This window comes from Eurypyga helias, unplaced genomic scaffold (assembly GCF_000690775.1).
Source record: "Eurypyga helias isolate BGI_N326 unplaced genomic scaffold, ASM69077v1 scaffold14659, whole genome shotgun sequence".
NCBI classification, from domain to species: domain Eukaryota; kingdom Metazoa; phylum Chordata; class Aves; order Eurypygiformes; family Eurypygidae; genus Eurypyga; species Eurypyga helias.
In genome coordinates, this window is record NW_010274132.1 from 18,427 (window position 1) to 35,083 (window position 16,657).

The 16,657-nt window shown below is 37.0% G+C and overlaps 1 protein-coding gene across 1 annotated transcript in view; it reads right to left on the bottom strand.

Moving 5' to 3' along the window:
* The window catches only part of LOC104515667 (ran-binding protein 17-like), a gene marked incomplete at its 3' end in the record, with an annotated part of 58,777 nt that overhangs the window by 18,378 nt on the left and 23,742 nt on the right, over positions 1 to 16,657 (bottom strand). The window contains 3 exon segments of the mRNA XM_010159727.1: positions 1,634 to 1,716; positions 4,161 to 4,268; positions 10,418 to 10,510. Coding sequence (XP_010158029.1) covers positions 1,634 to 1,716; positions 4,161 to 4,268; positions 10,418 to 10,510 — 284 coding nt within the window.

Genomic DNA, 16,657 nt, shown 5'->3' on the forward strand with positions numbered 1-16,657 from the left:
CCTGAGTGTTTCTCACATAATTTAACAGGGGGCAGCAGGTGTTTGGACACAGGCTTCAGAAGGTTCTAGGGCTCCACTACGTAGTTTTAAATCTTAAATCTACATTGTCCCAAAATTTCCTTTTACATTGCATAATTAAAATCTAGCATGAGCCAGAAAATATTGTCTGGCCCTTACATGCAAGAGCTACCAATACTTTAGGGCTCAGAATTTTATGAACTTCACATACACACCATAAAAACTGCAACTGAAAGCAAAAGGTTTCTTTACAAAGAGTTTTTTAAGCATGAATTAGGAATGAAACAGATTGAAACCAACTGGTGCAGTTTACCCAGCAATGTTTAGAAGCTTGATGCCAACAACTGGGATGAATGGGTGCCCAACAATACAGTAAGTTTTTTGTTAAGTGCAGAAAGTATGGTAAAGGCTGATCGAAATTAAAAAAAAAAAAAAAAGGAAAACATAACTGCAATGGGATCAGGTATCACAAGACAAGTAGAATTGAGGCATCATCATGACTACACTTGATTTTTTTTTTTAAGAGCCATCAAAAAAAGCTTACAGCAATTAAGCACAAAGGCTAAACAATTGAGTACTAAAATCTAAAAGTTTACCTTTTACCTTTTCATACTGGAAAACCTTATTTTTATTTTGTTTAATAGTTCTAACAAATTTACTTAAAACATAGCTGAAATTATGTGCTAGCTTACTACATGGTGTATTTGAAAAAGATACAGAAAAATGATTTTGCAGGGAGTGAGTTACTAGGGTGTAATTTTTTCTGTCGTAAGTAAATGTTTTATGCATCCTGCCATAAATGAATGCTGTCATAAGTAAATGCTCTATGCATTCTGCATATACTGCTTCCATGCCCTACAGATCAAATGCAAAATTACATTGGAAGTTTTTTATGCAGCCAGCTATGTAACACAGTTTCCAGACCCAAAAAACAACCTGAATGCAGTAAAAGCAAATCTGAAGCACCAATTTTCTTTCTTTAAAAGAAACAGGACATTTATGGCTCTTCCTGTTAACATAAGCTACAAATGAGGTTGTTCTACAAAAAATGGGTAATGTTCCTTTCAAAATATTTTAAAGCAAAATTGTAAGCTACAAAGTTAGTTGGAGAGTAATATAAACTGCTGGTGTCAAAGACCTGTTGCAGTTGCATGCCTGAGTGGGAGTAGTAAAATGGAGCAACTTATTATAAACACTTTTAACAGTGCTCTAGGGTAAAGCCGTTATGGTCCTATTATGTTTTGGAACTGCTGGAATATAATTTGAATACATAAAATCAACCCACACCTATCAATCAGTAGCCTAGAACAAACACCTCTTGAGCATTTGTATCCTTGCTGAAATACATTTACAGTTGCTGGAAGACAGGCATTCAAGATAAAAAAGCGATATAAGCAGCAACGCTACATGAACGAACCATGAAAGTAAATGAGCTCCAAAGGTCTGCCATGTGAGCTCGGCACTTCACAAAGGGATGGTACCGGCTGCAGCGCATTACAGTCCTGCTACATAGTCCACAAATCCATCAGTGCTCAGCAATATGAACTAACAGGATTTTTATATCACAAGACAGGCAGAGAATTACACTGCAGAGGAAACGTTAATGAATACCTACCGTACGTACAAATCATTTTACTAGCTTCTCTGAAGAGAAGAATTCCATTTGGAGATGATACATCAAAATTTAAACGTTGCGATCTAAAAAATAACAGCAAAAAATATTCAGATGGTCATCGAAGCAGCAAACTGCAATGGATTAATTCCTAAAACAAATAACCATTTGCTGATTACAAAGTACAATTATTTGACACACTAATTCTAGCTTTCAGTCCAACGATAAGCACTCTAGTATGTTGCCCAAGAAGCAATCCGATGATAAAGGCAAACCAACTTTAAGCAGAAAAGGGAACCAGACAATACATACGCACCTTTCAGTGACCGGTGAACACCTCGTGCCCATAGGCAGTTCAGAAGAATGCTACAGAGGTTCCATAATCAAGCTGTCAGGCTAACTTTTACCCTCCTGTATAGCTTTCAAAAATAAACTAATCCCCACGGGTTATTCAGCTATGTAAAATCTGTGCCAATCACAAGCCAGTTCCCCCAGTATTAACTGTAACACATGCTTTTTGCGAGCATTCAGACCCGAAGACGACTGCCCCACGTTGTCCTCCCTGATGCACAGGTATTACCAAAGCCAACAAGGACCACTTTGTTCCCAACCTGGAAACACAACCGAGCCCTTGCTGAAGTCCCTTTTGATGCCTTCCAACCTTAGTGGTGAAGAAGCCCTGGCTCAGGGTAAAGAACTCCTAGCTCAGGCCTAAAAGTAAACTGCAAATACAGGTCTTAGCTTCTAAGTAACTTGAGCAAAGCTTACCCTTAGTGTTTATTTGGACTGAAAAGGACTCATCACCGAGTGATGTAAACCGGCGTATCCTCTGGCTGACCTATTTGGTAGCCACCTCCTTTTGATCAAACGTGGAGTCCTTCTATCAGCCCTATCAGAGCCTGCAGTAGGTACCTTTCTCTGCTGCAAGTCCAATTCTTTGTTGTCTGAGCCCCTGTTTGCAGGGTCCTTTGCTGCAAACTCCTGAGTAAATCTGGAGAGTTTATAAATGAATGACACGTGCCTGGTATAAAACATTTGTGTATTCCTTATGCACAAAATGATAATGGCTGGTAGAGGCAAAAAACCCCCAAACCAGCACATCATCTCAATATCAGAGTGGCATAATGCACAATCTGATACTCTGTAACATATTTTAACCGTGTCAAAGTATATTGTATAATGCATTCTAACCTGTAAAAGCTAATGCAGTACACAGCTCGTGAAAAAACACCATCCCAGATGATGGTTTCTAAAGGGAACAAGGCAGATTTTCTGAATACCAATAGGTAGAAGAATAACATGAATATGGAAAGTAGCTTGAAAAGCTGCCTTTTGCATAAGATTTATCGTTCCAGTTCCTCTTTGCTTTTGTTTACCGTTGTTAGAGTTCTGTGTTTATGCTTTAACAATCTCCTCCTTGAAGCCGCAGCACTGTTAGAGTATACTGCTTGTGCCTTGCATCATGAATAAAAACAGGTTAAACTTCTGCGATTTATTACACTACTACCAGGATAACAGACACAATTACCTGACACAAACCAAACTGGGAGTCAGAAAAAGCAAGTCAACACAAACAAGAAACTGGGAACTCTGCCTTCAGGTCTGGGTAGCCACTCATACCTGCTAGAATTTGACGGGGAGCCAGGTCTGAACTTTCAGGCACCAATTTCCTGTCACCAGCCTAGAATTCTTTTTCAAATTTAAAATATTGCAATTTTTCCTTGTATGTTTGATTTGTAAGGCAAAACGAGATGAAAATACATAGTTCTTTGCTGAAAACTCTAATTACTTTGGTCATCAAGATATGCAGCATGGAGACTTTCACTATCAATTTTTCATTTAAGAATCTTTTTTTTTTTCCTTTGGGTGGTACAGTAAATATTTCCAAGTGCAATGATAATTTCCCAAAATAAACAGGAATTTCATTCTAACAGCTGCAATGTCAAGTATGGAAATAACCTCCCAGAATCATTCTGAGGCCTTTCTGGTTAGCCCTCAGAGAAGGTTTTAGATGTGGGAGACGTTACCTACATGCTGACCATCAATATTCCTGTATTAGGTATCATTCTTTCCTATTTTGGCTGGAAGAGTTGAGTTGCAGAAGAAACGGTAGAGGTAGTTGTGGTTTGTAGAGGCACATACGTATGTTTGTTGGCTTAGGGCAAAAATTCAGCCTGCTGCAAACCCTGACAGCAGACAATTTTCTGATATTTAATTACAGAGTTGGTATTTCTCCTTGGCTAAAGCATACCCTTCCACTAACCCTGAATATAAAATCACAGTAGTTTCTCATGTATATTCCTGTAATTAATCCTTACCAGCTGATTTTGTAACCTCCACCATTTTGGTAAAACAATACTATGACACTGAAAGCCGAGTTCTGCTTGTGAATTTTGTTCCAAAATACAACAGTAGCAGTTTTCAAGTCAAAGTCAGACATCGTGAGGATAAGCAAAGCATAGAAAGATGGAACACCGAATGCATACCATTGCAGTATTCACCATTTATCTAATTTTCTCATGCTTCTTACCTGTTTTGCATGAATTCAGCCATCAGCTTCAAGACAGGGGTTGTACACGCAGGATCACGGTACCACAGTTCAATAGCTCTTTGCAGAACAGCAATGTATGCAGGGTACCTTCACCAAACTGAGTTAAAGAGCATACTGATAAAATAACATCGTGCAAAACAACTACCCCTAACACTGCCCTACACCATGAGATGGGTGGGCCAGACATGGACCTTGGCAGCTCATGCTGACAGAGGCTGCTAGAACCTACAGATTTAAGCAAGTCTCTGCTTAGAAGACTAAACGCTTTGGAAACACTAATGGTTAAGAGGGAAATAGTTGGAATACCGGTGGTGTAATGAAGGAAGAGGAAAGAGGTTTATATTTGTGAAGCTAACCTGTAAGTACATATACAAAATGAGCTTGGATTTTTAATGAATGTCATAAGTCACAAAGCGCAATTTAATTTACAAACACCACAGATTTACCTATTAGCAAATCCTTGGGCCCCAAATTTCAGTGCCACCTTGTATATATTGTTTGCTATGTAAATGGTTGGGAACAATTTGATTGTATGAAGTTGTTTCCAGAGCATTCAAGAAGAGAATTCAACCAAACTGTGTGGGGGAGACCAGCAAAGTTAGATTTCTAAGAACTCTTTCAGGAGATCTGTTTGCTCATCAGCACCCAAGTGAAATCCTGCTTTAAAAGAACGGGTATGCAATGCAGAAAAAAGTAAGTTCAGTAGACTCTGCAATGTACCTTAAAAAAAGAAAATCTTACGAATTACTGACTGTATAAAAATATTTCCTTCAACCATTTAATACAAAGTGACCCCTATTTTTCCCAACATGCCAGAACAAAAAGTTTATTTGGGTAGGAATGCAGACTGGTAAATGGAAATGAGGTAGCACAGCCTGACTGGCAAAGAAACAGTTCCTTTCCATTGAACCAAGATTTAACCATACAATTTGCTATTAAAACACGATCTAGCTAATCTAGTCAATGGTTTTGTTTAATAAGGAGCTTATTTTTAATTTCTAACTTTGTTTCATGTCATATAATTCTGCTTTATTTAGCCACACGAGAAAATGCTACTGCCTATTCAGACAGTAAAGGCAACTGTTGTGAACCTTACTAAGTAGAATACAGGCCAAGCACTCAACATGGGACTGTGAACTGAAAGTCTGAAATACATAAAGGTTTACACGCTTCTACGATATGTAAACACAGGCATGTCTCAGTTTGCCATAGCTCTTCTGGTGGAGGCTAGAGCCGTCAGACCTAGCAGTACTGATGAATGACAGCGCTGTGTAGACAGATGGGAGGCATCCTGCCTACTGTTCTCTGTTTGAGGCATCCAAAGACTTGTGCCTTTTTGCTGCCAGCTGCTTGGGGCATTGCAGGCATAAGCTATATATAGCGGAAGAGGGTGACGTGAAATATACTTTCAGACCTTGTTTCTCTCTCCTGTATGGGTTTCTTTGCATTATGAATCAAACAAACTAGGGTTAAACCTACCATGGAGAGTCATCCAGTAATAAACCAGGATTTAAATTCAAATCCTACTTGCCTACAATAGCCTCAAAGGGCACAGCTGATCCATGCCATCTTGTACCCTTAAAAATTCACTAATGCCAGTTCTGTTTTTTCTGAGGTAGACTTCCAATCCACCTCACTCTCAGCAGAAGATGGTCAATGTACTCAAAATGCAGCAGATGATGTGTAAGGTACAGAACAGAACTGAACTGTGCTGTTAATTCTCCTAAGCCATGCTTCTTCCTTACCCTTTCCAATAGTCTCATGTACACAAATGGGAGATGGTGCAATGCTGCAAAGCAGGGTAGAGAGCAACTGCCTTTTCAGTTTTCATGGGAAAGAGAGTAACTTGACAGACACCCCTACAATCAAAATGTAACTCAGCAGTATAGCCAATAAGATTAGCTAACTTAATTAAAAAACCTAAATATTGAGTCTATATTCATTGACAAGGAAAGACTGGAGACTATAGTCAGATTTTATAAAAGTCAGGATTGACAGAAAGGCTTCAGCAATTTATTAATTTTTTTAATAAATCCAGTAAAGTGGAATAAATTGGTTTTAAACTGAATGCAATTTTAAATGTTTTTAACCACAAGCTTCAAGGAATCTGGCTAATTAATGAACTTAACCTGACCAGTCTGTTCAAGCTCAAAAGAATTCAAACTGCAAAAAACAATGCTGAGGTTTGAATCAATGCAACTGGCAATAACAGCTATTATGAACAGATTACACATCAGGTAGCCTTGTTTCATAAAAAACGCATTCTCCTCTTCTCTTGCGATTAGGAAAATTCAACCCCTACAGCTTGCTTGGCTCTTTCAAGTTTCTACCTAATCCCAAATCCTTAAAACATAAAATTAAAAATTTCTTCGAAACCAGAATAATTTTGAACAAGCCATCTTACTGCTGCATGTGGTTTTTTGTTGTTAAGAAAGATAAATATGTAACGATGGCAGTTTGCTTGTGGTAGTGATCCACATCTGAAGCAGCATATGATCAGACATCTGAATACCTAGGTCATCTGGATCTTCTGAACGACCACCACATGAAACATCTCATGGCTGATCACCTTTCTATAAACCTACTGTCAATGTGTCTACACACGTAGATGTTTTTATATAGGCAGACAATTCCACACACTCACACATACACACCGTGTGCAATCTAGCTGACTGCAACTCTGAGTCAACCTAATCATTTAATTCTTGCAGCCAATTTTCTTATTGCAACCCTTTTCTTTTGCAGACAACAAAAGTCATTAAATACTGAGAATCAACCGGGAGGAACACCGAAAAAATTGCCTATGGGTTACCATCTAACTGTAGGGAACACTAAATGAAAGTAACAAAAAAGTAGATATTACCCTGAATGCACAGTTGAATCTCCATGGATGTACCTGAGAGCAAGACCAAGGACCTTAGACTACAGCCTGACATTAGTATGGAAGAAAACAGGTTAAACATTCAACACCTTATCCAGGCGGTCGTGAAGTAAACAGCAGAATGAAATACGTAAGGAGGAGCATCACAGTTAAGAAAACCAGGTTTTGATTCCACTCAAATCGGTATGCAGGCTTTGTCAGGCCACACCTGCATGTTCAGGACTGACCTACAAATTACAGAGACCACGTGTTACGAGTACAAAAGGCAAATAAACTTTCCAAAGCTGTGGTACTGGAATCGTCATTGACAGCCTGACATATCAATATTTCAGGAAGAATAAATGACTTTCATATCCAAGGTATTGGGTTTTTTTGTTTTGTTTTGTTTGTTTGTTTGTGTGATGTTTTTCTTAATCTTTCATCACCGGACACTTTGGGAAGATGCTATACTTAACACCTGAAGCTGTTTAAAATATTTGGCAATATTTTAATGAAGTCTTTTGAGAGATCACCTAATACAACTTTAAAACAAATTTTACTATAAGTATTTTCTCTTCATCCCTTGCCAGAGGAAAACTATAAATCTTGTCTCAGCTGAATGAACACCATTTATCATATTCATTTTCTTGTCAATACAATTATGAAAAGCCTTTGGCCTTTTTCCAAGGAGCCTGATTTGCTAGAGAAACTCAATTAGTATAAGCACGCCTGCTACAAACAGCCCTATTTGCCAATCTAGCCTGGCTTCAGCATACCTGACGATTCACCTCTAAACCAGGATTCTAATAACTCAATCATAATGGTAAAATACAAGATACAACGGTGTCCCCCGTGTTCGTGTGTGTCCGTGTCGTCCCACCACCCCCCCCCCCCCAACCAAAACGACTTAGAAGAAATTATTTCTGCTCATTTTTGCCATCTACTGGACAAAACTTAAATCCTAAACATTGCAATCAAAAAAAAAAAAAACCCCACACTCAGGTGAGAGATTACTGTGTGTCATTGGTTCTCTTACAGACAGGGTTTAGACCCAAAATATTTTCTGCAATCACTTGAAAAGTTTATCAATACATGCTTCTACGAATGATTTACAAGTGACTATTTCTGACAGTCTTCCATACAGAATAAACATCATCTTACAGTATATTAAAAGCTTAGTTTAGCCTTTTCTCCCTTGCCTCTTTCTGTTGTTTATTTATTGAACAAATGTGAGGAAATCAGATTTATTTTGATTAACATTCTGCAACTGCCATTTTCAATACTGAAATAATAAGGGCTTCAAACATAACAGAATAAAACCTATTTGAAAATCAGCTTTCCTTTGCTACTAAAACCGTTTTCTGATGAAGCATTTGAAACTGCAAAATAAGTATGTTAATCAAAGGATACTTAAACTTCACACGGTAAAATTGGCATCTGACACTACCTTCTCCACTCGTTTACATTTGTCTTTATATACAGTAAATAAGAGTTGCAGTAATAGCAGCTTATTCTGCTATAATGCTTTGGATCAATACCTGGATGAAGCTGGACTCAGCCAAATGAGGTGAAATCCACTGAACAGAAGCACTTATCCTCTACAGCCAAAGGTGGTGAGGGAAAAAAAAATTGAACCTGCACAAGGGAAAAGCAACTGAGAAGGCCTGAGCTCTGAATTCCACACAGAGCTACATTTTAATCTATTTTTATTATTAATACAGAATAAGGACATCCAGAAGTTGGAGGCTGCTTGTATTTATTTGAAAGAAACTTAATTCATAAACTGGAAGGAATAAACTGAGTAAGAAATATTTTTAAGGAAGGGTCCTGAGGATTATATATCCTGCATCCTTGTATAAAAACCCACCTGCATGGATGAACCTATATTTCAAATGGAGAGGAGGTAAGTCTCCATTATCCCTCCTCCTACATCTACAGATTTGCAGTTCTACACAGGAGTAGGGCATGATACTGAAAAGCAAAAACAATGTGAAATGGAAGCAGCACTGATCTGCTTTTACACATCTTCCTGATTTTATTATTAAGTTTTAGGGTAACACAAGCACGAACAGTACTAACTAAGTTAAATGTACCCAATGGTGCCCACTAGAAAATGAGATGCTAATTCACAGTCTGGCTCCAGTAGGTTTTTTTTTTCCTTCCCTTTTTTTATTTTTTTTTTCTCCAGTCCTCTAAAACTGGAATTAAGGGATGCTTCCCACAGATGTTAAAAGAAATCAAGATTACACTGCTTCATGTTTTGGACTTGCTTGCTGCAAGCTGAGCCTGCACACACACACAATCACTGCAGGCTTGTGAAGGTCTTAAAGAGGGCTTATCTGAATGGTCACCAGGAGCTTACTATCCACCACACAGATCACACCAGGCTCTGCTGTACAGCTGTACAGTCCTTAAAGGCTGATTTCCTAGTTGCAATTCTGTATTGATGCATTTTTCTTTTATAACCAGGTAGATTATTAGTGAACAGTAGGGTTTCATTATTTTCTTAAATTAAAAGTATCTTTAAAAGCTTGATTTCTAATAAAGCATGTAATTGCATTTGAATGTTGGGGTTTTTTCTGTCCATAAAATAAACAAATACATAATTAACTTCCATAGCTTTGTGAGATCTAAATTATAAAACATTTTCAGAGTTACTTCACTACAGATTTCAGCAGTTTGTTCCTAATATGACTGTGTGCCTGAATAGAGAATTCCAGCTACTGCATTTATAAAAATAGAAAACATTTCTTTACAGTATTAAGAAAATAACCCTGAGTATTACTGTATTTGTTGGCCTAAAAATTTATACAATATTTAAAGCAAATAGAGTTCCATTACCATCACTTATTGAAGAAAACTACAATTGAAAGATTTTCATTTTGTTTCCAGATGTCCATTTTCTTCTGGATCAAGAAGACTGCAGGTGTTGCGATATTAATAGAGTTGACATAAATAGAAAGTAACTGACTAAATTAAAGACATGATTCATACCAGAGAGAGACATCTCCCCAGATAGCACTTGTATAGTATTTTTTTGAGCACTTTTGATGTTAAACAAAATGTAGGTACATTGTGTTTGGAGTTAAAGACACAGCCTCTGTTTTTATGTAAAGCATTAGGGATTTATGAAGGGAAGAAAAACACTTGGATATGTTTTCTCCATTAGTAGTGTGACACAACAAAAAAGTGACCTCTCTGTGGTCCTTCCCAGTTAACTGCATGGTTGCCATTGTGCTGTAATTTTAGCTGATTACACATTAGTTCATTTAGCTTTGTTTCCTCTTCCCCACTGTGCCATACTATTAAACTAATGCAAGGGGCCTGGTATCCCTCTGTGCACAGAGCTGGTATTGTCATCGTGTAATAAGGATACATCCAGTCAAACAGCATGGTGTAGCTGGTCTTTGTGTTTAGTGCAAAGGCAATCCCTCGAAGATCCCTTGCCAGCCTGATCAACATACGCTGTCAGTGGGAAAGAGAGACAGTAATTGATTTTCACGTTAGCACAGAGCAGATGGAGTAATAATCAGCCAATAATGACCACATATCTGATTTTGATTCATTAGTTTAAATGTCTCGCTCAAATCTTTTTTTTATCAAAAACACAAAGATTCTTTTAACAAACAAGATTTCCACAAGTTTTATAGTGGTAACACTAGCAAAATGCTAAGGAAATACTTTTGATTATTCAATATGCGGTCCTAATGAATAATGCAAATTAAAACATAATATATGAATACTGTGTATTAAAGTTTAAAAGTGCTTCCTCTATTAATATATTTAAAGTAACAATAACAATAAAATGTTAATTTCAGCCTGTAATATTGTGAATGAGGTGTAACTGATACACATAAGCTGCAATTAAGGTTACACTGAGATTCTCATTGTACTGTTATTTTAACTAGCCCTTTTTTAAAAGTAATTTTCTGAGGCAGGTTTCTGTAAAAAGCATCTTTTTTGTTTACAGAAGACCACACAAATCTCCATCTGAATTAAGAGTAGTTCTGAGCTGATTTTTTTTTTCCCCTTTAATGACTAAAGCGTGGCTTCAGAATCCTTCCAGCACAAACGCAGACAACATTTTATGCATAGATAATTAGCCCCTACTAAAGGGATGTTTTCAGGATAATTAATAGACATCAATAAGAAACACTCGTGAATGAAAAATATTTTAACAATATAAACTAACTTCTCCATTTACTTAGACAAATATTATTTTTTTATAATTAAGTAGTTTTAATAAATTTTATCCATGTGTTGCAGGTGGGGGTTGTAATTTTTTTTTTCTTCCATAATGAAAGACCACAGCACTGCTGAGTCTAGGAAAAAAAAAAAAATCATACAAGGATGGCAAAACCCTCAGTACGGAATTCTCTCTTTAAAACCAGAGTTTTCAATAATGTACCACTTGGTGCTAACACTGTAATATTTACAGTGTTGAGAAACACACAAGGTAAGATTCACATATTAATTTTAATTGATCACATAAAGAGCAAATTATGGCTGATGCCTTGTTAAACTGCTAAATGTAATCTTACACAAGGGCTAATTTCTACTTTTCATACACAGACCCATTAGTCCAACTGACTTGGATGGCACGCACATAGATTTATCCAAGGACAAATTGAGTCCTCTGCAAAACACTGGTGAGGTTGCTGGGAGTATTTTAATATTTGCATTTCCTTTCTGTTGTGCATTGAAATGGCCTGAACTTGCAAGATGCTCAGAGGTCTCAACTCTCATTAACTTTAATGGGACTCTGAAATCACTAGAGAGGAAGTGTTCAATACTGAGAAGATGCAATATAAAATTGTAACTTTATCTTTATATTCATCTTTATTTTCATACTTTGTGTGTGCTGTTTTGCCCACAGAGAAAATAACAGTTTAGCAGACAGGGTGGCCAAAGCGTACAGAATTAAAAGAATTTAGCAGCAAGACACTATAGTTCTTTCTGAAAGGATATCAAGATGCAACAATACACACAGGGAAGTAGAAATCTTCCAGACTAATTTTGGTTCCTTTGCTCATTCTAGCCACAGCTAAGGAGACAAGCAGAACTGCACAAAGGAAAGGCTGGAGCGGGGAAGAAGGGGAGCCGCAGCCCCTGGCAAGACATGAACTTGCCTTTGTTTGAGGATGTGCTAGGAGAGAAAGAGCTCACCATCTTACTGTGGTCTCTAGAACAGAGATGAGAAAAAAGACAACCAGCCAAACCTGTGTTTCTCTGATATGCTTATACTGTCTTTATAAAAAGAACCGGTTGTAAGAAAACACTCTTTTGCAAATATATTTAAGAAACAGCTTGGCTGTAAGACTTTGAAAACTATTAATAAAACTAGATGTGCAACTTCCCTTAAACTATGGTCCCAGGTTTCTGGCAACCTACACAAACACCAGGCAATTTCAGACATCCTTGGACCTTGAATTCTAAAGAAAGGAAAACGACTACAACAAAGTACACATTTCTTGGTTTTCTAGTCTTTAAATTCAGATATTGTTGTTAAAGCGCCCATACCATTAACCACACTATTCTTAAAAAAATTACATCAATCTACAAGGCACCATAACATTCTTGTCCTGGAAAATCCCAGCAAACTCAGCGGTTTAGATATTATGCATCAGAACTCAACTTTATAAAATAACTCTGCTTACATCTGGCAAAGTCCGAACAGCCTATACAAGAGCCTAGAGGATGCCAACATAAATCCTGATCCATGTAAGTCACTGGTAAAAATAAATCTAAACTCTAACAGGAGCAAAAATCCCCCTAGATTCCATGCTTGATTAAGTCACATTGAGTAAGGAAAAACCCCAACTGCAAACCCCTAAAATCTCAAGCCAGTCTAGTTTTAGTCCATTAAGAGTTTACAAATAGCACTTATGTGCATAAAATTTATTAATGACAAGCAACTTCATACACATATGCATCTACATTTTGCCTGTCGTCCTGCGGGATTCGAAGTGCCTGGCAAACTTAACAGGGTAATTTGAAGAACACGTGAAGCTACTGCTTCATTCACAACCATTTCTGGGGCAAAGTGACAGTTAATAACACCAGCAACTGCGAGAGGAGTTGAGATGAGAAGCAGAGAACAGTAAATACAAAGATGGCAAGAGGAGCTTGTTACTAGTATGTGGGTTTATATGCTGCTTTTCCTGCTAACGAAACCATTTTGTTCCAATTCTGGTTTCAAAATATTCTTCTCTGAATGTCAATGACGGGTTTACTTAAGATTACTTAAAACAAAGCAATTTAAAAAACGAATTCAAGTATTTTGTCTCAAAGACCCGAAGAAGATTTTTTAATGGATTTTTCAAAGGAAAGGAGCTGAAGATTTCAATATTCACGGAAAACCCCTACGACTTGCCAACACGTGCCAAATGTCTGACTAACGCAATTTTAAACGGACGAGACTACTCGCACCACCCATCCCCAAAACGGGGCTGTAATGGAAAGTCTGACAGACCCTTAACTATAGTGGCACTACTGGGTGCAGCTATAATATTACCCTCATAATTCTACTATATAATAACAACAAAGGAAAAAAAAGGTGAAGGGTCATTGCGCTTTGTCTTTAGAATTAAGATGGCTGTCTTCATCCTTACAGCATACTCTTAATTCTGGAGACACGTCTTAATAACCTCTAAATAGTTCCAACAAAAGAGCCGTGTCAGAAGAATGAGCAGGCCCCAAGGTGTTTCAACTGGAGTGTTTTCATCTGCCTTTATTGCTCTATCCCTCTCCAGAATTAAGGCAATAACCTGTGATAAATTATTCAGGAACTGCTACAGGGATCAAAGCAAAATCATTCTGTTAAAGTGCTGTTTGCAACATTTGGCACTTAGTGTGAAAACTTTTAATGTGTGCAAGCTGAAAATCAAGGATTTTAAATAATTTAACAGCATGGAGTTTCTACAAACCAGCTAAAGATAGCATGTTGCTATTTAACTGCTTTTTCCTCAGATCCTTTTTTTCAAGCGCTTCTAGGAAATGTGATGATGTCACGACTATAAACAAAGTACTACTGAGATTCCAGCTACTCAGTCGATATGTTACTTAACCGGATTGTCAAGAGAAACCTTGAAATTCTTAGGTGAAAATTAGCCCACTGTTTTATTCCAGACATCTTTCCTACCAATACAAAAATATGAAGAAGGAAGAAGCAAGAAAAAGGGAAGCAACGCACATAATTACTTAAGCCATCTTCAATTATATTCGATCTCCCTGGAAAAGAAACCTAAACATATGTTTTGTATGCAGATGTAATGATTACAAATGTATTTTAAAAAGAAAGAGCTCCCTTGTTGTGACTGTTTTTCAATGGTGTATTTCAGAAATATTAAAAACCTAGAAAAACCCTAGCCAGTTAGTAAGTCCTAGTAAAAAACACAAATTAAATGAATTTGGCAGTCCTGGACCATTTTCATAGCGCTATTTTAACAGTGTCATCTCCCTGTGGATGGGAATACTAAGCATTTTACTGAAGAACTGAACTGGTTTTGTTTTCAGTACTTGCAAAATGAAGTACCTGAAAGCACTTTTGCATGTATTATTTATTCATCATGATAGAAAAATAGCTTTAACCTAATAAACTATGTTTAAGAGAATTTAGAGCAAAAGTTTTGTTTATGATAAAGCAACATGTTTAGTTCTTTATCAGTAGCTTAAAGCACCAAGTTTTCTTTATACAAATTAGACAGATGGTGCTTACAGTAGAATTTACTAAAGGTCTGTCACAACAAATGCAGCCAAGCTGCATATTTAATCACTGCAGAACCTTGTCTACCTGCAGCTGCCAACTGCTAATCCAATTTCCCTGATAAATGTGGCAAGAGACACGATCAGCAATAAAGAGCATCTAACTCCATTTTCCTGCAGGGCGTCTTTTGATGAACATTTAGGACGGAAGCACGGAGTGCACTGTGTGGCCCTGGCTTGTGGCAGCTGCATGCATTTTGAAGACACAGTTCTCAGGTTACTCACTTAATTCTGCCACTATCATTATGTTGCTATTGATCTCAGTAGCTCTTGTCTACACAGCATTACTCTAGATGAAGCTGAATCAGGCAGTTATCATGCATCAAACTTGCTCAAAAGCCTGGAGATTTCCCCTTAATTACTTGTGATTTTATTTGCAAATACCCTTAAAGTGTAATCAAGCAGTCACTTTCCAGGGTCGTTAAGAACTTGCTAGTTTAGGAATATATCACTGGCACTCCATTAAAATTTCTCTACTAAGATGGTTTCAAGCAAACCAGACAGGACAACATCAAAATTATTTTAAACTGAATCCTCACGTGAGATAAATACAGTTTCCTACAGAAAGGGTAATGTTATCAAATGACCTCCTTGTTCTATTTTGTAGGATTTATAAATTGAAACTAGAAGAGATTAATCCAGGATAGAAGAACTATGTCTATTTAATAAATGAAAAGCTATTAAATACATAAAGCAACAACAAATGAGAAAAACTAGAATTAAGTATTCATCGAAATAACCTTAAGCACTATTTAAAAAACAAAAACAAAAACCAAAACCAGCTTAATTCAAGGGATTATTGTGAACTGCACCTTCTGGTAATGTCAGAGATACAGGGCAGACAAGTTATTTACTACATATTGCTAGCATATCTGTTTATTGTCTTATGAAAGCAAGTGGATAAATATGATGACGCAGTATATACGTTTCTATCATATTTTAAAAAAGCAAATCAAAAATTACTTCGGGTTTCTTCAAAAGTACCACGTGTAGCCGAGGCTAGCACTCCAGCATGCATTGTTAACTATTTATTCAGTGACGGCAGAAGAGGAATCTCTTTAATGCAATAGTGCTCTAATATATTATCAACCCTGATGATGCAGCTTGTATCTAGCAAGTCTTTTTCTCCCCTAAAATATACTGTTGTTTTGACACAAACAGCTTGCTACACTTAAGGATTTTACTAATAAAACATAATGTTGTGTTAGATATTATGACTGTTGCCACAGCTGAACTGACTTGTCAAATCAATCCTAATATGGCTCCCACAGGCACATAAAAACCTTATTTAGCTATCAGTTATCCTAATCACTTTGTTCAGTTTAAGGGTGCAATACTTCAAGACCAGTTCCTATTTATACATATATGCCCAGCCATTTAATAAAGTCTTGATTTATATAATAAATTCTTGTTTGAAAAAATACTTTAAAGCAGCAGTGTTTTATCAAGTGTGTTACAACACGTTTCCTCATACCCCCAAATAAGCATGTTAATACACACACAAACAGGATAGTTGCATGGCAAAGGGGAATATCACATAGGAAACAGACAGGCTATCACTGAAGACAAATTTGTCCCTTTGATTATAAATGGGGATCAAATGGGGTCACTTGGTCTGTGAACGCTGAAAAATCCCAAGGCCTTGATAAAATCCTTGTACAAAGTTTGCTTAGGATAGTCATTCATAGCCTTTGTACCTCTACTGTCTACATTCCTAATTAAATCTGTCTGTGCAGGCATAAATATACATCTGACTATACAGGTATATACATACCAAGAGAGACAGAAGAGATGACAAGCTTGTTGCTAAATGCTTGCCTGACTATTAAGTTTTTCCCCATCAATAATTTCT